This window comes from Orcinus orca, chromosome 11 (genome assembly GCF_937001465.1).
Source record: "Orcinus orca chromosome 11, mOrcOrc1.1, whole genome shotgun sequence".
Taxonomy (NCBI): Eukaryota; Metazoa; Chordata; class Mammalia; order Artiodactyla; family Delphinidae; genus Orcinus; species Orcinus orca.
The window spans coordinates 67,057,601-67,083,163 of NC_064569.1; the positions used below are offsets into that span (position 1 = coordinate 67,057,601).

Genomic DNA, 25,563 nt, shown 5'->3' on the forward strand with positions numbered 1-25,563 from the left:
ACATGTATATGTATAACTGAATCACTTTGCTGTACACCTGAAACTAACACAACATTGTTAATCAACTATACTCCAATATCAAATAAAAATTAGGGCTTCCCTGGTGGTGCAGTGGTTGAGAGTACGCCTGCCGATGCAGGGGACACAGGTTCGTGCCCCAGTCCGGGAAGATCCCACATGCCGCAGAGCGGCTGGGCCCGTGAGTCGTGGCCGCTGAGCCTGCGCGTCCGGAGCCTGTGCTCCGCAACGGGAGAGGCCACAACAGCGAGAGGCCCGTGTACCGCAAAAAAATAAAAAGTAAAAAAAAAATAGGGAATTTGGAGGGTGGAGGAATTGCATAAGGTGATCAAAAGATACAAACTTCCAGTTATAAGACAAAGACGTACTAGGGATGTAATGTACAACATGATGACTGTAGTTTACACTGCTATATGACGTATTTGATTAGGGAGTACATCCTCAAAGTTCTCATAACAGGGAAAAAAGCTTTATTTTGTATCCATCTGACATGATGGGTATTAACTGACCTTACTGTGGTAATCATTTCACAATATATATGTCAAGTCATAATGCTATACACCTTAAACTTTTACAGTGCTGTATGCCACTTATATATCTAAATGAAGCTGAAAAAAAATAGGGAATCTAAACTGAATCTTAACATAGAAATATATTCTCTTGAGCAAGGGCAGGAGAAACAAAAGGTAACACTAGCAGATAGGGGTAGTATGTACCCCTACATGCTCTGTTCTTTATCTGGTAGCTGGAGCTGTCCAGTAACTTGAAACATGAAAATTAGTGAGATCTGGACTCTTACATCATCAATAATCCAGCTTTCTTTCCTTTAAGGAGTTAGTCTTTGCCTGGATTATTTAGATTCAGGGCTTTTTAGGGAGGAAGAGTGACATTATTTGTTCTACATCTGAAACTGGTTTATATCTGCCTGAAGCCAGCCTGGAGACATCGAAATCCCTTTTGTCTGTGAATGAATTGGAAGTAAATCTGGGTGATGAACCTGATCACTACATCATCACACTGCAGATCTTTGAATTCTTACGAAAGTACCTCTATTATGTCATTTTTGTGTGTGTGTATGTAGGGTGAGAAAGAAAAATAGTCATCATTGCTTCTTTCCTCCTGGGTAGTATAAACATTTTTTTTCTATTATTGTAAGTTAAGAAGAATTATAGTACCAGAGAAGATGACTTAACCCTCCTCCCTCTACCCCATTCCCGATCAAGTATCTTCATTCCCTTTCTTATTGAATTTACTGAACTTTCTTTTCCTGTGGCCATTTCCTTAATGGAATTTTTATGATTTTAATATTTTAATCAAGCTTGAAGGATTACATGTATACCATTCTCTCCTAACTGAATCCACTGATGGCATTTTTTGCAGTTATTTTATCCCTTCTCTAATTTTTATAGTATATGGACAGAGTGGAATAGTAGAAAGAAAAAGAGAATCCAATCTAAATCCCGAACCTGTCATTTGCTTGTTTTTGAACACTGAGCAAGTTGGTTAAGCTCAATAACCCATAGTCACTTCGTTTGTAAGATGAGACCAATACTAATTAGAGTGTAAGAATAATGTAAAAAGTATAAAGATAATGGGGGGGGGGAGTGGGATGGAGGCCCAAGAGAGAGGGGATATATGTATACATATAGCTGATTCACTTCATTGTACAGCAGAAACTAACACAACACTGTAAAGCAACTATACTCCAAAAATATATATATATATATATAATACTTTAGTAGGTATTCAATAAGTAATAAACTTTATATAGTAGGTAGCTTGATGCATTGGCAAAAAGTATGGGCTTTCGAGGCATTCACACCTTTTAAGATAGGATTGTTAACTGTTCAAGTGACTTCTTATTCCTGTACCTTCCTCCACATTCACAAATGAGTGTTCTAACCCCTTGTATGAATTAGAAATGAGAAATATGAGGCTCCTACCTTGGCAGTGCCAGGGAAATAGCAAGTACTTGGGCTTGTATTGTTTGTTGCCTGAATCTTTATTGAGTTGCATTTTAAACACATTTAAATTCATCCATGATCATTTTCTTGCATTTTAGGTTTTGCATCTTGATTTCATTACCACTTTTATGGGCTGTTTTGTGTTAAGGTTAACCTTAGGACTAAAGTACATCTTATATGCTACATATTTCCATCTTAATAATTGAATAAAGTATGAGGCAGAAACGTTTTTAAAGGTCAACCATGGATTATTATTGCTCTTCCTTATTCCTTTAATTCAATAGAGAAGCCCAAGGCAAAGTGAAATGAACTTGATGGCCAGTGTGTCATAAGCTAGAAAACAATTTTCCGTGAGTGAGGCAGAGTATAATTTTCACCTGAGCTGGAGACTTGGAAAGTTTGTGACTGTTCACTACCAACAGGTTAGCAATGCACTGAGGTCAGGTCGTCCTGGGTTTGAATTGCAGTTTTACCACGTTCTACATTTATGGTTTTGTGTGTTTGATTTAGCCACTGTGCTTTTCAATTTTCTTATCTGTAAAATCCAGGTAATTAAGGATGTTCCGTAATTTAAAAAATGAGATACATAAGCAACTAATGTAGAGATTGAAAATATGTTTCATCTCATAAACCTAATTTGAAAAGTTAGTTAGTACTGGCTGAATGAGGGTGATGCGTTAAGGCCCCTTGTGGGGCTAAGTGAGAAAACATTCTGTGTGCCCAAAGGTATAGAGTGGGAGGAGTGGCTGCCTATAAGTCAGACATTTGCTCCCTATAGCTTGCTACCCTATTTTGTAATAAACATTCAATGAATGTTATTGTCAGTGTTATCACTGAGATGCACTGAATGGTTACATGAAGTTTTTCTAAGTTGTAATGAATAGTACCTAAGTAAGCTAGTTATTTACATTTTTCATAGACTTGCCAAGATGCATTATGGCATTATATTTCTTATTTGTGGTCCTTTGGTATTTCCCCACCTCACAAGCTTTACAACTTAATAAGTTGCTTATGAGTTCTTACTGAACAAAAGAGTTCAACCTAAGTAGTTAGCAAATTAATAATATTTCATTTCAAAATGAGTTTTAATCGTGATAGATTTCTGACTTGGAAAAAAATAGTGCACTTTCTGAAATGATTTTTAAAAAATCAGACACTTAAATATAAAGATATGAATCTCGAAAGCACTCTGGAATTGGGGTTCTCCTGCACTCTCTTTCTGTACAGGTAGCTTACCTGTTACTATTCTACAAGTTAGTTGAATTTTTAATAAATGAAAAGTAGAAGCCATATTAAATGCAATGATTGTAGAACTTCTAAAAAGTGATCTATGAGCACTTGAAGACCCAAAGTAGAATTTCAGGTCAATTCCAAACAGAACCTATAATGCAGACCCATCTTTCAGCTCTAACTCTGAAATTAGTATGTGTTTTCTTCTGGCTTTAGAATCCCTTTTAGAGATAAATAGTTGGATTTGGTTTATCATTAATTGCTTTACAATTTTTAACATTCAGGATTGTGCATCTTTTCTGTTATATAAATCATATCTAGTATCGTTTTAGTATGAAGAAGTGGTTCACTCTCCCTAAGGAAAATTACTATTTGTTTTGTTTGGAAATATTTATTAGTTCAACATGCCAAAAAGAAAATTTATGACATTGTTTCACTTATTAGGAGATATTATAATTAAAAAATATAATTATCGCAGAAACATGTAAAAATTTTTTAAAATCCATGCCTAATCCTACCACTCTAACAACTATGAATGTTTTGTATATTTTATTCTAGTTTTTGGTCTTTGCTTCAGGATTTCTTGCATCTCACCCTGAGCATTTGATTAAATCTAACCAAATTCTTCTTAAATGCGAACACATTTTAAGCTTTAGGAAAAAAATATTTTTTTGAGCTATCATTTTTATGATAATATAGTTTAGTGACTTTTCTCAGAACTAGAAACACATAGATGTGTGTGAGTGGTACCTACATTTTTATGCATGTTACATATAATTTGTCACCAATATTTTTACTAACCGGTCAAGCAAAGGGCACTCAAAAGGTCAGGAGATGCAAATCAATTCAATTCATCAGACATATTTCTATTGACAGTGCTGTGGTAATGCAAAAAGAATTTGATTAAAATAAAAGGAAGCTAGCTCTTCCTTTGAAGCAAAGATGTACAACCAGTGTGGGTAACACATTTAGGAAAAGCCTCTGATTATTCCTCTAAATGGAAAAAGCCATGATAATTATGATTAGTTAAGCTATAAAAGTCTGCTTGAAAAATAATGCAGGTCACCAGTCTGTTGCCTGGTCTCAGAAATTAAGTAGCTTCAACATTTGCAGTGTTTATTATAACTATAATATTTAACTTAAATACACAAATCATCTTAAAATATACTTTTACCATCAGGTGTATATTCTTCCGTACTATGAGCATAGAAGGGAGAGGGGGATGATAATAAGCGGGCAACTGATACACGTTTGGCTTTATTTCCAATTTTTTTCTCTTGCTTGGCTGTTAGTGAAATGCTGTTTGATGGGCAAAGTTTGTGTAATTTGAAAGTAACAGCTGATGGCTGAAAGGCCCTAGACTAGCTTTGCACATGGTGATGGGCGTGCTAAATAACTGTCGTATATTCACTGGATTTTCCAAAGGAAACTGGTAAATTTTATTTACTCATTAAAATACAAAATGCAAATAATTTCTGAAAAAAACTAAAATCTAGCACCAATGCTTAAACCCAAATATTTTTAACTCCTTCATTTAATCTTACTTTTCTCAACAAGGTTGTCAACCTTAGAGGGTAGGACCTTGAACTTCTGTTGTCTAGGTCCTGCCTAATACTCTCCAATTAGTAGTTATTCTGTAAATACTTGAGTGTCTGAAGGAATGAATGAATGTGAATAAAAAAGAACAAATGATTGTACATAAGAAAGACCCAACCTTAAAAATAAAAAAGAAATGATGACAAAGCACATATTCTTGGGAGTTAGATGTTTCTAAGTTAAAAAAAAAAAAATCAAACCTCTATCATGTACTGCATTTTTGACTTTTAGGCATTTCACTTAATTTCTCCAAACACAAGTTTTCTCATCTGTGAAATAGACATGATGGTGACTTTTGGGGAATCAAATGAGGTAACGGATGAGAGTACTTGCCACAGAATCTGAAATGTGTGGAATATAAACAGGATGATGTGATCTGTTGCAAATGTTCTTGCAAAGCTGTATCCTCATACTGATTTTCATGATTCTCTTGCCAGGTGAAGCATACATGCGACTAAGCAAGCTCCCTGAGGCAGAGCATTGGTATATGGAATCACTGAGATCCAAGACCGACCACATCCCTGCTCATCTCACCTATGGGAAACTGCTTGCTCTAACAGTGAGTAACTCCCTTTCTCACCCTTTAGAAACTGGTTCTGCCTATGCAGACTGAGACAGATAGGGTTTGAGGTACTGGTTCCTGGCCAGTTAACCCAGATTGTTAGGATTTCATGATGATAATACTAAGTTAGAACTCTGTACAGAAAAATATAGAAAAATGCATTCCTTTGGCTATGGGGTTTGCCATAGATAAAATATGATATGTATCCTTGATGTAACTTAATTGAAATGTATAAATGGAGAACTCCAAATGTGTGATTATATAATGAACTTGTCAAAATAACAATATTTGTGTAACGACTATGTTCTCCAAGCCAGTGTTAACCGCAGATTGGCTATAATGTGGAATTAAGTCTGATTCTTTCCAAAAAGCCAGCATTATATAAGATAACTGCGTGTGTGTCCGTCACTGTCACCTAGAATTCCTACTAATTGGAAATCATTCTGTAAGAGAAGTGGAGCCATCGTTTGGCCACCCACTATGTGACAAGCTCTCTTGGCCACATTTCTGTGAAAGTGGTATTATTCGAAGCATAAGAAATTGTTGATATTCCACCTTTGTGACTTACAAAAACTGTAATTTTATGTGCCGCAAAGCAATGTTAATGTTTTTATTTTATACAATCAGGGATTGTTCAAAATATTTAAGTAACTTTTCACCCAGCTAATAAATGGTACAACTAGCCTCAATCCTAATATGAATCTCTTATCTGTGTTATTTTAGTTATATCCCTTAATCTCTCTCCAATATTACTAAAAATAAATGAACACTAGCAAAACGTAGAGCAAACGGTCAGGAAAGTGATTGCTAAGTGAATTCGTAGAAGCGTGTCTTATAATTATTTAAAAATAATAACATTTTTATTTCCCACAGAAGATGATAAGCTAAACACTTAAAAGTATTATGGATCCATTCTAAGATACCACTAAAATGTTACTAAAGAGATTATATAGGCAGACTAAGTAACCAGAAAACATCCCACTAAAAAATATCTAGATATGCCTAATGAACTACAGCAGATATGCTCTTCATGCATGGCTGAGCTCAAGGTGTAGAAAGAGAATATCCCAGGGATGGAAATGAAGCAGTAACTAAACACCGGAACAGTAAACAGTAGGCTGTTCCTACAGCTGATTTGGGATAGTTTACCAGTTGCAACAACCCATGGGAAGGACCTTATTGTATGTTTTCCTTCTTGTTGGAATAAGAGACAAAACCTTGGACCAACAGAAAGCCAGGAATTAGATGCCTAAATAAAGCAGGAAAGTTCATATCCTCAGTGAAAGGATAATGTAGAAAAAGTTCACATACTGATACAAGAGGGCAGCATGAAAGTTTGTCTATCTCAGCATGGAATCTGAAATCTCTGCAGAGAATTTGTCACTATCATCCTCCCTTTACCAGGCTTTGGGTTTTCGAATTTACTTTACTTGAATGATCAGGGAATTCCTAGGCCAAGAAATTAAACTCAGTCCACTAAAATCTCTAGCTGAAGACATTACTGAAGGTGTCCTCTGAAAGAACACAGTTAAATCTAGAAGGAGTTACTAAGTGGGGAGCAAAAAGACTGGTGAACAAAGAAATGCTGATTATGTGGGTAAATCAGAATAAACTTTTACTCAATAAAACTATTGAGAAGGAATAACCTCACAGGAACAATCAGAATGGGAGGGGAGATGAAATTTAAGCTGATTTTTGGAAGTCAGAAAGTAGAAAGAGGTATTACAACTGATTCGTCAGAACAGAGTAAACCACCATCTAAAGGGAGTTTGGAACGGGATAACAGTGAGAAGAAAGCTGGAGAGACCCAAGATGTGGCGGCAGCTGGCATAGAAGAGAGTGAGTTAAGGAGTATAAAATAGGGTAATCAGTTCTAACTTACATATGCGGCAGTCAAGTTTCTCCCCATGTGCACAGTGCTAGCCAGCAGGCACTCACCTCCAAGTGGGGAAGGGATGCTCACAGTGGTGGAGCGGTTGGGTGAGAGAGCTCCATGACTCAGGAACAGCTTGCCCAGTCAAAGGTGGAATGCAGAGGGGACTGAAAAGAGGATTGACTGAATGTTTTCCAGTGGAGTACTCAGATTGTCAGTACCGCTCCCCTGTCACCCACAGAAGACAAGCTACACAAAGTTTATACCCCCTCAGCAACGCATATACACACACCTCCCCTCCCAAGAAATGGTTGCATTCTTATCTGGAGAAACTGAATCACTGTAGGGAAAAGATTTCCGTATACCTACCTTTGGAGGTCCCTGAAAATGAGTAGCTCCCAAACCAGACAAACAAAAGTGACTCCAGTCTAGAAAGCATACTTATGCCTAAGGAGTTCATTCAGCTTTTATTACTTTTAAATAACAATGGGCAACCAAGGACCATCAGTCATATTAGGAAAGCCTCAAATGTAAAAGATTGGAACTGAAACAAATGATTAGCAAAAGGAAACTGGAGGAAACAAAAGAAAAAAAATCCTTAGAGATGGTAATATAGCATTTTGTGAAGTGCAGGATGCCATAAAAAAATAAATAATGAAAAAACAAGAAAGAGCTTGTAGAAGTTAAAAAAAAAACGATGGCAAAACAATTTTCATTTGAAGTATAAGAAAATACAGGTGAGTAAATGTTTTCATACCTAAACATAAAGATGAAGAAAAAATACATGAAAGAAGAAATTATGAAATAAATTAATATGGGGGCCCCAAAAAAGAAGGAACAGAGAAAGGGAAAGAACATTACTTAGAATTGGAGGGTATAAGTTGCCGTTTTGGCCATCTATAGGATCATGATATGTCTAGTTTAATCAGTTAGAAAAAAATTATTTTACCTTATGAAAACCTGTTCCACTTCCTATTCTGATAGGCTGATAATTCGCACAGCTCCATATAAAAATGGAATTCATATATAACTTGGGCCTCAACTACTGTATTTGAGATGTCCTTATAGAATTCAAATGGAAACTTTTTTAATTAGATTGAGAAATGGCCACCTTCAAAGAATCTAAAAGTTTCAAATGCCTGATTTACCTCCCCGCCAAAAAAATCATTTAGAAAAAAAAAAAACCGAATGCTTAAATGTACTTAATTCTGAATATACCTAGATTGTGACACTAGTTTGGATATAGAAACTACGTGTCTTTTAAAATTTTTTTCCTTCTTCTTTACACGCCTGAATTATTTAAGTTTCCTGTACCAAAAATATGGTTTTCCAGGCTGCTTTATTTTTCAGAAGGTATTTTTAAAAACAAGATTTAGCAGTTTTAATTTACTGAAACATAAGGAAGGAAGGGAAGGAAAGACATGTATTACAATCAAATTTTAATCCCTCCCCCCCCCCAATCAAGAGAACTTTCATAGTTTCCGACTTGCTGATTAGATGAAATACAAATCCTATTATGGAACGGCTTAAACTCAAAGTGCCAAAAACTCCACAACCATCCTTAACAGTCTCTTTTTGAATTATGAGATTTGGCAAATTTCTGATCCCAGTGGATTGCTTTTGTCTAATTTTGGGTTTCTTGGCCTGATAATATGCCATTGACTTAACATGGAATTGGCAAGGTAGAAAATGCCACACATTTGACTTCTGAACGCTTTAAATATAAAATATTATAAAATGGAATTGGCTATTACTCTCAAGGGAAGAAGAATAGAAATGGGATTGTGTTTTTACTGTTCCATCAAAACTGACCAAAGGCAAAATATGTAAAACTGACGTGCAACAAAATTAGACTTAGACTATAGAGTAGGACTTCATATAAAGAATCATATTTTTCTGAGACAAATTAGACAAAAAATTGATTATTGGTGCTTTTATTATAGCCAGTGGAATGATTCACTCAAAGCATTTTTGTACAAAATTTTCTTTAAGAATTTGTAGTATTTATAGTATTTAGAAAACTTCAAAAAGATTTGGAATTTCCCAGAATGCTCTGACAAATTCCATAGATCAAATCCTTTTTTATTTCTTTGGCAAAAATGTCCCTTTCCTCTCTCTACCTGTTCAAATTTTATTTCCTCTGTGAAGTCTTGCCTGAGTCTTTCAAGCAATTATTTTTTTCCTTTCTCTGTGCTTCCATGGCACTGGTTTCAGTATCTCTATAATAGCACATTTTAGATTGAATGGCAGACATAAATCTATGTCTTTTGACCCTGGACATGGGACAGGGACTAAGTCTTAACTTATCTTTTTATATCTTTAGCATATGGCTTTCAGTATCTTGATAACTATCCCTGTACCCTCCTTTTGCATTTCCCTTGTTAAGTTACATAAGGGCTGGGCATAGGTCATTTTTCCCCCCCAGTTTTATTTAGATATAATTGACATATAGTACTGTATAAGTGAAAGGTATACAGGGTGCCTGACTTGAATATTTCTGTTTCCCTAGCCTGATTCTCATGTCCTCATTAGTCCCTTCATTTTGTCAACACATGTATTGAGATTTGTTAATCCATGCTAGGCATCACTCTAATTCCCAATGATATATACTGAATAAATGAATGAGAGTGGCATGATTGTAGAGTGGATACAGTGTAATCTTCTAAGACCCTGGAAGGGGAGGTGGTCACAAGAGGATTGTACATCTCTTGAGTGCCTGTGATTGATATATGTTATTTCATGAAGCTTTACAACGAGTACTGTCCTCTTTTTATAAATGAGGAAACTGAACTTCACAGATTTAAGGAATGTCCCCAAGAATAAATAAGCTACAAAATAGTAGAATTGGATACGTCCTCAAGGATTTCTGAATTAGCATCATTAATTTTCATTCTATATTAAATAATTTTGTGTGGAGCTTTCCCCCCCTTTTATACTTGATCAGAGATTCTAAAAGGAAGTTAGTGCTCCTGCCTCCCCACTTTTTTTTTAACTAAATTTATTTTTTATTTTTTGGCTGTGTTGGGTCTTTGTTGCTGCACGTAGGCTTTCTCTAGTTGTGGCGAGCTGGGGCTACTCTTCATTGCAGTGCGTGGGCTTCTCACTGAGTGCATGGGCTTCTCATGGCGGTGGCTTCTCTTGTTGCAGAGCACGGGCTCTAGGCACGTGGGCTTCAGTAGTTGTGGTGCACAGGCTCGGTAGTTGTGGCGCACGGGCTTAGTTGCTCCGCAGCATGTGGGATCTTCCCAGGCCAGGGATTGACCCTGTGTCCCCTGTATTGGCAGGCAGATTCTTAACCACTGTGCCACCAGGGAAGTCCCATCCCCATTTTTTATAACTTATTTTTGGACATTACCTCTAAATGCTAGTTTAGTTTGAATGGGTAAATGCATTTTTATTATTAAGCGTTATAGGTCATTAACTAAGAGTTTTGGCTATTGGCAAAACTTTTAACTTTTAACATTAACTTTTGGCTATTGGCACTTTGGGGTCCTACATTACAGCTCAAACAAAAATGTTCCAGGGTACCCTAGAGAATAGTTAGTTCTGCTTTAGGGCCACTGTTAACCTCCATGGTTACATATAGTTGGGCCTGGGTGACATCCCTTTAGAATATATGGAACTTTCATACCAATGTCATATCCAATTAAAATACTAAACACAAGCTGTCTTTAAAATTGATTTATTCCTTGTTTGAACTTTGTTACCTAGGGCTAATGCCATGAATTTAAAATCGGGCATGCATTAAGAAAGAAAAGAAGGAATAACATTTCCATTATTATGGTGTTTCAGATGGTTTTATAGTTGTTTCTAAACCCGTGTGTGTTCTCTAGTTGTGTGTACATCCTTACTTTGATTTTTTTTTTTTTGGTCCTCCTTCCTTTTGTCTTTGTTCAGTTTATTTCGGCCAAATATTTTACAGTTTTTGTGAGCCAGTAAAATTAATATTGACTTAAATTGTAATAAAAGCAACTTGGCTGTTAGCGTATTTTCCAGATTTAGGTTAGTAAAAGAGAAGGAAGGATATGGGAGACTCTGACAGTAATTCTTGATACAGCAAACCTTTATTTTGGCTACTGTATGGAAATACTGAGCCAGATTTCTGTGTCTAGCCAAAGTTAATTGGGCTACATAAAACTCCAGTTGTGAAAGTACTTGAAGTTCCATGGAAAATTTCCATACCCCAGGCTAAAATGGTGTCAGTGTAGTCTATCTGGAGCGCAGCGCTGTGTGTTTCCTTGGCCATTTTGTCATAATCATTACTATTTAGAGCTGAGATTATTTTTCCATTTGCTCCTCTTTCAAGCAAAGCTCTTCCCATTTTGCACGTTGACTAACATTTAGGTTCCTTTGTTTTATTATAATCACTGCACAGTCATGTTTAGATTGGAGGGAGCAGGGAACAAAAAATTATCCTGTGACTCTCACTGAATGATTATTACGGATATATACCATTGAAGTTGCAAATTTATTCCATGAAGAAAGAAGGCATATATCACATATATCATGCTACTGAAATATTGGATAACATATAGAAGAAAATTTAATTTAATATAGTGCTCAGCTAAACATTTTATATGAAATTGCCTCATCTAAACTAAATGATTTAGCATTCTGGACGTTATCATTGTATTATTTTTATTCTGAAGCATAATCTGATAGTTCTTTTTTATGCATTTTGATATACAGAATCAATCTTTTTTTTTTAATTGAGGTATCTTTATAGAATCGATCTTGTAATTACACTATTTGTTGCCACTGAGTGACCTAGGAATCCAAGTATCTCCAAAGTATTCCAGAGTTTTATTCTGTTTTTTTATGTCAGTTACTAAAAGTCATTGTTACAGATATTTTCTTTTGCCGGAAGTAACATTATGCTCAGAAATAATATTCTCAGAATAATAATATTCTCAGAAATAATAAAATCAAAATACTCAAATTCTCAGGCATTGAAGGTCATGTGGAATAATTCTACCTGCTTTATATCTACATATCATGATGCTATGTTTGAAAAGAAATGTTAGCTTTTTACTTAGGGGGAAATAGGATGCTGCTGCTTTGAAACTAACTTAAACTTCATTGTTATTTTGTTTGGTTTCTGTATTTGGTCTGTAGTTAACATTTAGTGCAATTTAAATAGCCCAGCAAAAATAAATAAATAAATAAATAGCCCAGCAGACTCAGGCCTCAAAATCCCCCAGGACTCTGCTATCCCATGTTATTGGAGAAGCCGTATGCCCTTAAATATAGCTTGGCTTTCTTGCAGGACTCTAAAAAAGCAATCCTTTATAAAAACCTGAATTCAATATACATTTTCTGAACCTGAACGTTGTGTCATGTTCTGTAATAAACAGTGGTGATACAAAGACCAGCAGGGCGTTTCTTTGGTCTCAAGAAGACCTCAGTGTATTCTCTTTAGGGGAAATTGTAACAACTATCTATAGTTGCTTCAGTGGTGGGCTACCATGCTTAAGACTGGTGGAAATAGTTTTTGTTTCAGAAAGGACAATTATGTAGGTACCTTAATGTTGTTTTCTTTTTAATTTTTATTAGAGGCATGGGATTCCACACCACTTAGTAGGTATTTTTCTCCCACTTTGCAGTCCTTTAATTTGTTACATGAGCCCATTGATACACGAAATGACTTGGCATCACGATTTCCAGCTTGTTATCCTTTCTGCTACATCATGTTGACTCTCCTGTCATGTAATCAAGCATGAACACATTTTAATGTGAGCTAAACTCTGTTTGTAATTTATGTTTTATATTTTCCTAGTTCGATCATTGTTTAATAGAAGAAATTTTGAGTATCTTTCCTTGTTAAAACAGCATCCTTGTCTAAGCCCCTGTTTACCTTTGAAAAAAGTGGTACTGACCGCATACGTTTTCAAAAGCAAGTATCTTTCCTCCCAAGGGGTTGGATGAACACTTCACAAAAAAAAGTTGCCTATTTTTTCCTGTAGCCTCTGGTTGTGTATACATATATTCATACACACAGATATACACACACACACAAAGGCATATATATAAAGGAAGCCACGTGTGTTCTAAGATGTGACAGTTTTCATTTTTGCAGCCTCGTAAATAGGTTTATCAGCCCATCCATGAACATGTTTACAAACCCATGACATTTTGGCCATTCCCCCTTATATTCATCTACATTGCAAATGAGGCCGCTTGGGCCTCAGCAGCCTGAAGCATGACATCTGCAGACTTGTAGATTTTATCCTTACTTTTTATTAAAATTATACTTCTTCCAAACAATAGTTCATTCTGAGTTCAACTTTTTTTTTTCCCCTAAGACCTGAGCTTCTAGGACCATCTGAATTTCTCATTCATTTCCTATCTCCCTTGACATCAATCCTCATCTCTTGCTTTCCTACCTAAAAAGAATTAAATATTACCTACAGGGTGGCCCCTGACCCTGCCGCTTCTGTGATCAGGTTAATCACAGTATTTCCTGTAGTTAGCTCGTACTCTTTATCATGCAGTAAACTAGACATTGTGAATATGCTATTCTAATATTTCTCACATAATCCCACGATCTAGGTACCTACTCTAGAGATGAGGAAACTGTGGTTCACAGAGGTTCAGACCTGTGTCCAAAGCCTCTTGCATTATACTCGGTTTTTCTGAAAGCTGTACTTAAATTTCTCTTTAACCTTTTGTTAATTATGATCAAATATGGATGTATGTTGCCTTGTGCACATAAACGCCTAACTTCAAAATGTGTAAAAATTGATTTTTAAAGAAAATCTTTATTCAGTTTTTAGATTTTCTTATAATGCAGTTCTGAAGTGAAAAGACAACTTCTATGTATATCATTAAATTAAAGAAGAATTTTAACACGGGTAATTCAAAAAAGGATTTAGGTATCTATATATGTGAAGTAACAAGAAAATAGTAATAGTGAAGTTGAAAGTTGAATTTTTAATTTAAATACGGTTTACATGGTGTACCTTTTATGGTGTATAGTTTCTCTTGTATTTTAAGTCTTGAAGGAAACATTATGATATTCCAAACTGAAGGGGAGCACAAGGTCAGATGCCTGAGTGAAGTGACTGCTGACCTTTACCTGGTTAACTTTTAACTGGTAGATAGTGAGTTGAAGCCAGAACACCTGAGCACATACCGGCCTACAAATTTATTTAATAAGTGTATTTATTTCTTCTCACAGTGAAAAGCATGATTCCTTTAAAAGACTTAAAATTGCAGGACTCTTATTTCTGAGGTGTAATTGAGGCTCTTTGTCAAAAGTGACAGGATGGCGTACGTTCTTGAGCTGACACTGTAATTCAGTGTGCATTGTAGTAACAATACTTTAGGTGGAAGATGGTAACATGCAGGAGGATTGACACTTAATATGACCCTTTGGTCCCTTTGACATTAACCATGTGGCACTGGGTTTAAGATGGGCACTGGCCATTAAATAATGCCATGTATTATAATGCCATATAATGGAAAAATAGGTAGTGTAATTGGTAGATGTAATGGTCAGTCTGGGAAATTTTTGTCCCTGAGCAATGGAACTGAAAGATATTATCCACTGTAAAGTTTGTTCTATTTCTCATTTGGGGGAATGAAACAACACTAGCTAGAAGAAGAACAGAATTTCCATCTGCTTGAATCAGAAATTTACTCACTTTAAGCAGAAAATTACTGATCAGGAGTATTTTATTTTAAGGTATCTTTGCATATCTCAAAGAGATTACCTCAGTAGAGGTAAAGGATTAAGTTGAAATCTATTGCTTTGGCTAAAGGTAGTTTTCCTGAAGGTGTCTGTTTTTCTCTTTCCACCCAGGATGCGCATTTGCCACAAGTAGTAATTATCTTCTCCACTCTGTTTCCACTTGTATGGAAGAGGGGTCCTCCATCCTCTCCCCCTCACCACTTCAACAGTTCTCAACCTATTTATATAAATAACTGTGTATACATGGCACTTATTAAATTTGATACCTTTTAATTATAACAAAGCTGATTCAAATAGTAATGCTACATGACAAGGATTGCTTTTACTTGATTATAAGATGGGGAATTTCAAATATGGTGAAGTTTAAGGGTACCAAGAAGATTTTACCACTGCCATTATTGCTTTGATAGTTTCTATTAAAGCAGTATTCCCAGAAGGTACAAAATACATTCCCCGAGTGTATTCCATAGACATTAGCACGTCTAGGTGTTCCTTAGAAAAGATTAAGTAAGCAAATAGTGTGGGAGAAACTGTAATAATTTTCCTAGCTCAGAAGTCTTCTTTGTCTGAAATTAATACTCTAGCTTTCTTTTGATTAGTGTTAGCCTGGTTTATCTATATCTGTCCCTTTGCTTTACCTATCAGCGTCTTTATATTTAAAGTAGATTTATTGTAGACAGCATATAGTTGGGCCCTTTATTATTATCATTATTCACTATGGCAATCTCTCTTTTTTAATTGGTACATTTAGACCATTCATATTTAGAGTGATAATTGATATATTTGAATTAATATCAACCAGGTTTGTAACTGTTTTCTATTTGTTACCAAAGGCTTCTTCCTTCTCTGTTTTTTTCCACCTTATTTTTTTTATTGTAGTAAAAAAAGAAAACAAAAATTTCTATCATAACCATTTCTAAGTATATAATACAGTAGTGTTAACTATGTGCACATTGTTTTGCAACAGATCTTGCAAAACAACTTTTCATCTTGTAAAACTGAAACTCATTACCCATCGAACAAGTTTTCAGGTTTTCACTGTTGAATATGATGTTAGCTATAGGTTTTTCACATATGGCCTTTATTATGTTGACATAATTTCCTTCTGTTACTAGTTTCTTGAGTGTTTTTTATCATGAAACGTTATTGAATTTTGTCAAATGCTTTTCCTGCATCAATTGAGATGATCATGTGAATTCCCTCAGTTTTTATTTGTCCAAAAAGTCTTTATTTCTACTTCACTTTCTAAGGAAAATTTTGCTGGATATAAAATTCTAGTTTTGTAGTTTCTTTCTTCTCTCAACATTTTCAGTGTTTTACTCTACTGTCTTCTTGCTTGATGGTTTCTGATTAGAAGTCCAATGAAATTCTTAACCTTGTTGCTCCATTGGTAAGGTGGTTTTTTTTTTCCCCTCTGACTTTAAGATTTTCTCTTTGCCTTTAGTTTTCTACAGTTTTTACATACTCTGCCTAGGCTTATTATTTTTGGAATTTATCTGGCTTAGTGTTCTCTGAGTTTTCTGAATCTATGGTTTGGTGTCTTTCATTAATTTTGGAAAGTTCTCCACCATTATTACTTTAACTATTTCTTCTGCCCTCTTGTCTTTCTTCCCCTTCTGATATTCTAGTTACTCACGTGTTACATGTTTTGAAATTTTCCTATAGTTCTGGGATGTTCTGTATGTTTCATTCATTTTTCTTATTACATTTCAGTTTGGGAAGTTTATATTGACCTATCTTCAAACTCATTGATTCTTTCCTTGGTCATGCTGAGTCTTCTGTTGATCCCATCAAATGCATTCTTCATGTCTGTTATGATTTCTAGCATTTCCTTTTAATTCTTTCTTAGAATTTCTCTCTGCTTACATTACACATCTGTTCTATTTTTTTTTTTTTTTTTTTTTTTTTGCAGTACGCGGGCCTCTCACTGTTGTGGCCTCTCATGTTGCGGAGCACAGGCTCTGGACGCGCAGGCTCAGCGGCCATGGCTCACGGGCCCAGCCGCTCCGCGGCATGTGGGATCTTCCCGGACCGGGGCACGAACCCATGTCCCCTGCATCGGCAGGCGGACTCAACCACTGTGCCACCAGGGAAGCCCTACACATCTGTTCTTGAATGTTGTCTACTTTTTCTATTAGAGTCCTTAGCATATTAATCATAGGTATTTTCAGTTCCCTGTCAGATAATTCCAACATCTGTTTCATATTCCAACATCTTATTATGATTCCCATGCTAGCTTTGTCTTTTCGGACTATGTTTTTCTTTCCTTTGGTCATGCCTTGTAATTTTTTTGTTGAATGTTGGATATGTTGAATTTGTAATAGGAATTCAAATTATTAGGCCTCTAATATGAAGATTTATGTTAATCTGGCTGGGATTTCAGCATTGTTTAGTGTTTGTTGTAGCTATTGGTGCTAGCAGCTTCAAATTTCTCTAGTGTCCTTGTTTTTATCTCCATCTTGGTGTTAGGCTTTCCTTAATACTCTTTCTCAGAGAGACTGTGTGTCTTGAAGCTGTTTCAGGTATACTTCAGTATTATCATACTGGAGCCCTGTCGTGGGGGTGTTAGGTATGGTGGAGGGGGAATGTTCTATAACCGTTCAGTTAAATCTCAGTCTTTGATTCAGCCTGTGTCTCTGTCCCATGACCTTCACACGTTTTTCTGCTTGTAGAGCTCCCCCCCCCACCCCACCACCTTAGATGAGACAAGAAGGCTAGAGGAGGGCGAAGTCAGAGAGTGCCTTTTTGCCACAGCTCTTTGAAAGGCTCTAGTAAAGTCTTTTACTTGGAGAGTCAGGCCTTTGTTATTGAGAAGGCTCTGGATATATTTCACAAGGATTCCTCTTCTTGCCTTGCCCTCACCAGGAGGGGATCTTTTTTGGTTCTCCACTATGAGAACCTGGTCGTGTTCTTGGAAATAAAGACCATGAAAGAGTGGGACGCCCCCCCGCCCCCTCAAGACTGGCCTTCAGGAATTTCTCACTCAAGCTAGTCCACAGTCCGCCTCCAGCAAGTCATCAAAAGTACCACTTAAAGTATGCCTACCTGTTCATGGCTCCATTGGTTGCTGCATCAGATAAGCAGATCTTGACTGTGACTGTCTCTCTATTTCTGTTTCTTTATCTCAATCTATGTCTGAATATACTGGGAATTGCAGGCATCCATGGGACATGTTGTGTAGTTTTGTTTTCCTGTGGCTCGAAGAATAATGTATGTAGTAAATGCTCAGTAGTTATTTTCTTAGTATTTCAAAGGTATAGAAACAGATGTTTAGAAAAAGATATTTGATCCCATAGCTTGCCTCCCTTCTCCGTTAGCACTCCATCACCTTAGAGGGGATGCATCCGTAATATATGAACACTGGCTCCAGATTGCCTCGCGTGTTCTACCATTCATTAGCTCAGTGATCTTGGTTATGTTATTTAACTTCTCTCTATCTTATTCTGCCTGTTTGTATAATGAGGGCAAAAGTATTTCCTTCTTGAGAGGGTCCAGAAGTTAAGTGAGTCTAAATGTATTATAAAAGCATTTAGAATACTGCCAGGTGTGTATGTTGTAAGGACTCAATAACTGTTAGCAATTAACAGTAAGAACAATATCGTGATTCTTATTCAGTAAAATCTTTATGTCTTTGTGTGACATGGAACATTGTTTATTATTTGGCCACAGCCTTTCTCGTTAAACCTCATCAGCCATTATCCCCCCACAATATTAAACTTCTAATGGCTCCCTAAGTATGTTAAGAAAGAATCTATTCATTCTTTGTCTTTTCCAAGCATGCCGCTTGCTGCCTTGGCCTAGAAAATCTTTTTCCTTTATCTCCACTTGGCAAAGCCCTATCCATCCATCCAGTTTCATCTTTAACACTACGTTCCATAAAACAGTGACTGATTCTTCCACGCAGCCTTCATGCTTCTCTTCCAGGGTTCCTATTGCACGTGAATATCTGGGATAGCTGAATACTAATGTATTACTATTGGTTGCTTTTTGCAGGCAGTGAGAGTAGAGACCCTGTCTCTTCATTACTATTACTAGCTTGGTGCTTGGCACATAGTTATTCAATAAATACTTATTGGATGAATGTAGATGAAATGACTCTGAAGCAGAGATTGGCCCGGTTCACATAAAAGTTTTCTGTCAGGGCATAGCACTGACACATCACTACCCTTCCCCACTGACTTGATTCTTCTGTTATCTGTGCTCTCATGAAAGTGGCTCCATCACCTTCTGTTACTGTTAGTCATTTTCATGTCTGTCTTCCCCACTAGACTGAGAGCAGCTCGGTCTTACTCATGTTTTTCAGATGCCAAGGGAGGGTCTCGTACAGCAATAACTGTTTGTTGGACACTTTATTTCAGTGTTGCATGGTGGAAGGAGATGGTGAGAGAAAGGAACAATAAAAGTTTGAAGGAATAAATGGCAAGGGGGTTATACAAGTAATTAGGAAGGAGAAAAAAAGTGATGTTTTAAGTAGCTTCAAGTAAATAAAAAATATAAGAACTTATTTTTTGTTCTGTTGGTTAAAAATATCAAAGTCCTCAGCCTTAAAAAGGGATTAAAGAGTGTATTTAAAGGGTCAAATAATTGGATAACAACATTTTGGGGAGTGAAATTTCTTTCTTTTTTTTGTCTCAGTAAAAATGATATGGTAATCCTACGAATATAGAAATCCTGATTACTGTTGAAAGATAGAAATGAAAAAACACAAAATTGAATATATTCCTTTATTTTTTTCTGTTTGATGACATAGTGTAGCATGATCTTCTGGCTATCTGTTTTGCTCTGATAGCCTTGGAGTGTAATCTCAGTAGAGTGCATAATATAAATCATTCATTTCAGGGGACTTTGTAGAATTTCATGAACAGTGATAGTGATGATAATTATTATGTGCTCTTCTGACAGGTACAATAAAATACAGATAATCCTTTGGTTTTTGGGGTTTTTTAACTATTGAGTATCATGTATGGCAGCCAGGAATAGTAATATCTTTTATATAAACTATCATAATATCTATAATTTTAGTTGAAGAGTCAGCTTGATACATGAATTTGATTGGGCTGAGAGCAATATGAAATATTTTCACTGAGAACTGATTAGGTTGAATTTACACTGATGATGACTATAAAAGAAGGAAGCTTTTCTTTTCATGGTTTTGCTATAGTTTTGTTGAACTTCACTTGTGATGTTAGAAAGTATTAACACAATCTCACTTATTCAATTTGAAACAAATAGTAAAATAGCTACTGTACTAAAAGACGTTTAAGAAATCTTTATTTGAAACTCTGAGGAATTTTTCTTTTCATAATGACATCTCAGATATCCAAATATTTGTGAAATGAATGGATTACTATTATTCTTGTAAGCCGCCCAAATCTAAAACAGTCACTATCCCAGAAAGACTGAATATTTCCTGTTGTATAAAATCTTTCTTAAAGGTAGTATGATTTATTTTAAGTGACCCTTGTTTAGGCACTTAACTTAGTCTCCTTATGCTTTTCTAACTTCATTTGATCATTAATCTAGTAAGTCCAGCAACACCAAAAACTGTCTTTTCTGCTCTGTTTCTTGCTTATCCTTCAGTACAAAAGCTATTTGCTGAAAATAATGTCTTCTCTGGGTGTTGTCTGTACTTCCTTTTATTTTCCCTCCATTGCCTATCCAGTACTTCTTATTTCATTATTATGTTTTTAGAAACAAAATTAAAAAATATTAATATGATAATCTTTGGCATTTACTTTGAAAAAGAAGTGTGAAGAAGGACAGATCTGAATAAAATGATATTTTGATTAACTCAAGTTTTGCTTCCAGGAAATACCAGGTATCTGAATATTGCAATAGTGAAGAATCAGCTATAATTCTTCTACTTTCTTATTGTTCTAAGATTGGTAACAGCTTAAGCCACACTAACTAGTTAACATGAGCTTGCCAAATCATGTCAAGATTTCAAAATGAAAATGGACCTTTTGGAAAGTACATATTTCTGAATAAGGGGAAATATATTCTTAAACTGTCGCCAGTATTTATATGGGTTTTCCAGTTTGATCAGAAGTGGTCGTAAGTACTTTTCACTGTAACTTCAGTTTCGAGTATTTTCCCTGTTTTCTCTTTTCTTCAAATTCTCTGAACTCAAAGGCAATTTTTGCCTGTGATATTCTAAGACATTCAAGAACAAGAGATAATTTGGTTGTTAGCAAAGTATTTGGGATCACAAAGTTCTTAATGTGGGTGTGTTACAAGAATGCTGCTTAAAATACATGAAAAATAGTCATCTACTTCCCTGAGCCACCTTTGAGTAAATGGATTTAGGTATAAGAGGGCTAGTTAGGAGGAGAACTTTTTCTTTGAGTGCCAACAATGTGTTGCTGTGCTATGCTTTTAAAAATGTATTTTACTTTGTTTAATCCTTTTAAGATATTGCATGAGAGCTACCGCTGTTCCTGTTGCACAGTCATCATGACAGTTTACATTTGTTGAGCACTTATTATATACCATGCGCTGTTGTAAAAGCTTGACATGTACTGTCTCAGTTATAAACCTTATCAGGAGGTATCATCTTTTCTCTATAAGGTGCTGAATTTCTGGAGACATTAAACAATTTGCCCAAGTAGCCCGGCTATTTTAGGGATCGTTCTTGAGGAGATGATCAACCTCAGGCCTATCTGATTCCTAAGCCTGCAATCTTTCCTCTATGCTGTTGCTTCTCTTTTTATAACATATCTATGCTTATTGAAAAATTAATACCACTTTAAATGATTTAGTAATTTAATAGATTATATTTTCCCCCAAGTCTTCAAAGTGCCATGTTCGTGTTTTTCATGGCATGGGACCATATACCCCAACGTGCACATGTATTCCATTTTTAGAAGTTGAATAGGTCAATATGTTTCTTCCAAAGGCTGCTTTGTATTTATAGCAGTCATGCAAGGAGTGTTCCACCACCCTCCTATAGACTTCCGCATGACTTTTAAAGATGCTCTTGTGATTGGGAGTGTCAATTCAGCCCTTCTTGAATCTCACAGATAAACCTGTCGACTCAGGTGTCAATTACACAGCAGACTGTGACGAAGACAGTTTGGGAAGTTGATGTCTAATGAGTTCTATGCAGCCTTCATGGCACATTTTTCCTACCAAGGTCAAGAGGGTCTGAGATGTTGACAGTGATAATTTAGCCCTGAGCTGAACCACTATTAAATTTTCTGTCTAGAGGCAAAGAAGTTCAGACTTTCTATTTTCCATCTCCATGTCACCTCTGTACTCGATTTTTTCCTGTTAGTGACCCACATCTTCTTGTGACATTATGCATTTTCTCTTACTGTAAGAAACAGAAAGAGAGAATCTTATTCTGTGATAATGCCAAAACCCAAGTGTGTGTGCTTCTTACTTGCACACTATTCTGCTAGGACTTGGGAAAGATCCAGTTCGGCGATATGCTTGTCATATGTATTTATACATACAAACTTGTTCTGCTGGTAATGTGCCAGCCTCTGACCATTTGCTCTGTGTGTGTGTGTGTGTGTGTGTATTTTTCCCATTTTTGCCTAGATTAAAGTTTCCTGTAATTGTATATGTACTACCTCTGGTCACTTCACACTCTAGAAATTAAAGTGAATGAGCATTGCATACTAAACAATGCTGTTTTCAATAGATCTTTCTTTCTTTGTAAGTCACAGATAATTATTATTCACAGAAGGTGGCTCAAAAATCATTAGACTGACAGAAAGTAGAAATTTGGTAACTGGAGTTGTTAAATAACCTTATTTTCTCAAATAGATGTGTTTTGAGTTGGTTGATATCAAATGAACCTTTGTAAGCTACAGGGCCTTTTAATGTTGTTAAAACAAGGAACATTTTCTCCATTAGACTGACTTTCTAAACAATATTCTTAATTTGGATCTTGTAAAGAGAACTTGTAAGTCACCAGCACTTGGACTTAGCAGGTAGTCTGTTGTCTTGATGCTTGGCCAACTTTTCCTCCATCTGTGAGCCAGCTGAAGTATGCCACCTCTTTTATGAGACCTCCACGAACTCACTCAGGCACAATAGATGCCTTGGTCTCTGTTTTCTCCTTATGTAGGATGCATATGTCTAACGAGAGCCCTTTTGAGTATGATCTTGCGATTGGTAAACGCCCACTTCCAGAGTTATATTATTCAGTCTAAAGAGCAGGAGTCCTTTCATTATCCAGTGCCTGACACAATGCTAGGCATATAGTAGGTACCCTCTGAATACGTGATGAGGGATGGATGGGTGGGTGCATGAATGTATGGGTGGACCTACTCCATAAAGCTCATCTTTAAACAACGTAATGATTCCTGGTAGTAAACTTCTGAACCAAGTCGATAATGCAATACCACAAACTGTGAAGCCAGATTGTCTCTGTTTGAACCCCAGCTCTGCCAAATCAAGCTTCTGTGCCTTGGGCAAGGTACTTAACCCCTCTGTCCCTCAGTTTCTTATTCTGTAAAATGGATAATAATAATATCTCAGGTGTAATATGAAGATTTAATGTGACGATACAGAGAAAGCTCTTGGAACAGCGCCTGGCACATAGTAAGCTGCTCTTATAATGTTTCTGTTCTTATCATATAACCTGTAAAGACAAAGTAAAATTGCAATGTGCTAGGACAACAGACACCCAGAAAAATCTGTTTTGGGGAAGCAGAGATGAATGGAAATTTCATTACTCTTGACAAAGATCACATGGTCTTGTGCTGTGAAAGGATGTCTTTGTTCATGCCTTCTTTGTTAGGAGTGGGGCAGGGATAGAAAGCTGAGATCTCACCGATGCTGCTGATGGAGCCTCCTGGTTTCATCTTCTGGGACATCTCAACGTCATAAAGCCATTGTTGGGCTCGTCTGATTTAGGTGAATACTTGTGAGAGGGAAACAAGAATTAGGGTAACTATAGAATATTTGTTCAAACCAGGAAGGGGGTGCTGTTATTTTTCCACTGGAACAGTGGACATAGACAGAATAGTTTCAGGCAAACCAGAATTACTTCCAAGAATTACTTCCAAAACCAGAAGCACAGTATACACCATCAATATGTATGTGGTCTAATTGGTGTAAGAACCTTTCTAGGACATTCTGCCTTTGATAGGCATCTTTACCTTGAAAGTCCTTTCAGAAGAAGATAAGTGGATCATTTATTCCAACTCCATTTAGTTTCATTTGTTAGTACGTTAAACTACACTTGATTTTAGGTCTCGGCTACTATCCCCAATCTCAGTGTCGGCTGGCTGGATCTGGGGGAAGGCCAATTCCTTTTCTCTGTCATGGATTGGAAGGCAACGGAGGCAAAGGAGTATGACATGAATTAAGAGCTTGACTCTCCTTTAATCTGAATTTTTAACCAATGATGACTTCCCTGAGTTGAATTCCATTTTTTAAACAGAGAATCGTAACCAGTAGAGTTCAGTTAACCCAGGTCCTTTGATTGGCAAAGGAGAAAAATGAAACCTATCCAAATTAGGGGTTTTCTGTGGTGGTTCACCTTCTTGGTATCAGAAACAGATTAGAACTCAGGTTTCTGTGACTGAATCCAGTGCTTTATTCAGCACCCTGGTTCAATCACCAAAGAATTTTGCGTCTAAATAAATTAAATAACCCTCTATGTCCTTTACTGCTGAAGATTTCTACAAAAAAAAAAAGTATAAAATTAGGGAATTATTTACATCTGGCTTTATCCTCTTGCGAGAGCATTTGGATTTGAGAGCCAGTGGCACCCTGCCAGTGACAAATGGAGGCACAGAGATTGCCTTCCCATCATCCGCTACCTTTTATGGTGTCGAGGGATTGCTTGCTCTCCTTTGTGACCCAGCTGCAGAGCAGCTGTTGCTGGGGCTCCTGCTTTTCCACTCTCACAGTGCAGCTTTCCTGACTATCCCCATGGGGTTTAAACTTCTGCAGCACGAGTGTCAGCCCTGAGCTCTGTGAGCCAAGGCCAGCTCTGTGGGGACCAATCAGCATAGCCGCTTTCCAGGCTGTTGCTAAGCAGTTTGGGCTGGAGTGATCCAGCAAATTCTCATGACAAGCAAGAAGCACCCATTTGCACAAACAGCGCAAGAAAATGGTTGGCGCTGTTGCTAATAGCTAAGATTCAGGGGCTTTCCAATGGCACTAATTCCCTAAATGGTGATCACGTGGACCACTTTATCCATCTAAAGTTTCCTGTTGGAAACTATTTTCTACGAACTTGTGGTGCCGTCTTATGGACCACAGAAGGCTGATAAAAATTGTGGCTTCTTTTTTTCCCCTTGTATAGAGGAGGTGTTGACAACAGTGCCAGGGATGACATTCTGGGTATCACTCGGGCCTCATGATGTAATCACATTTACCCACTGAAACCTACGCCCTCATTAAGGCAACAGGACTTCCCAATGAGAGCATGCGTTTATGAAGTGTGTTTTGAGTGTTTGCTTTTACAAGATATTTAATGTTTTCATGCATTTATGACCACCTACTATGCATCTGGCCCTTAGCGAAGTGTTGAGTAAACAATTCCCCTAAAATGGTTTACAATTAGAAGAGATTACAAGTGGTAATTAGAGTACATATGGTAAGTGTCACAACAAAAGCAGGAATCAAGCGCTGTTAGGGCATCCAGGAGGAAAAGACACAGTTTAAAGAA

General features: G+C 36.6%; 1 protein-coding gene across 4 annotated transcripts in view; it reads left to right on the forward strand.

Annotated features, from left to right (window-relative positions):
• The window catches only part of TMTC2 (transmembrane O-mannosyltransferase targeting cadherins 2), a 420,660-nt gene that overhangs the window by 274,623 nt on the left and 120,474 nt on the right, over positions 1-25,563 (forward strand). For all 4 annotated transcript variants that reach the window (XR_007469965.1, XM_049693957.1, XM_033407136.2 and 1 more), the window contains one exon: positions 5,246-5,367. Coding sequence is in view for 3 of the 4 variants with exons in the window: in XM_049693957.1 (XP_049549914.1) it covers positions 5,246-5,367 (122 nt within the window). In the remaining variant the exon portion in view is untranslated. The remainder of the gene's footprint in view (positions 1-5,245; positions 5,368-25,563) is intronic.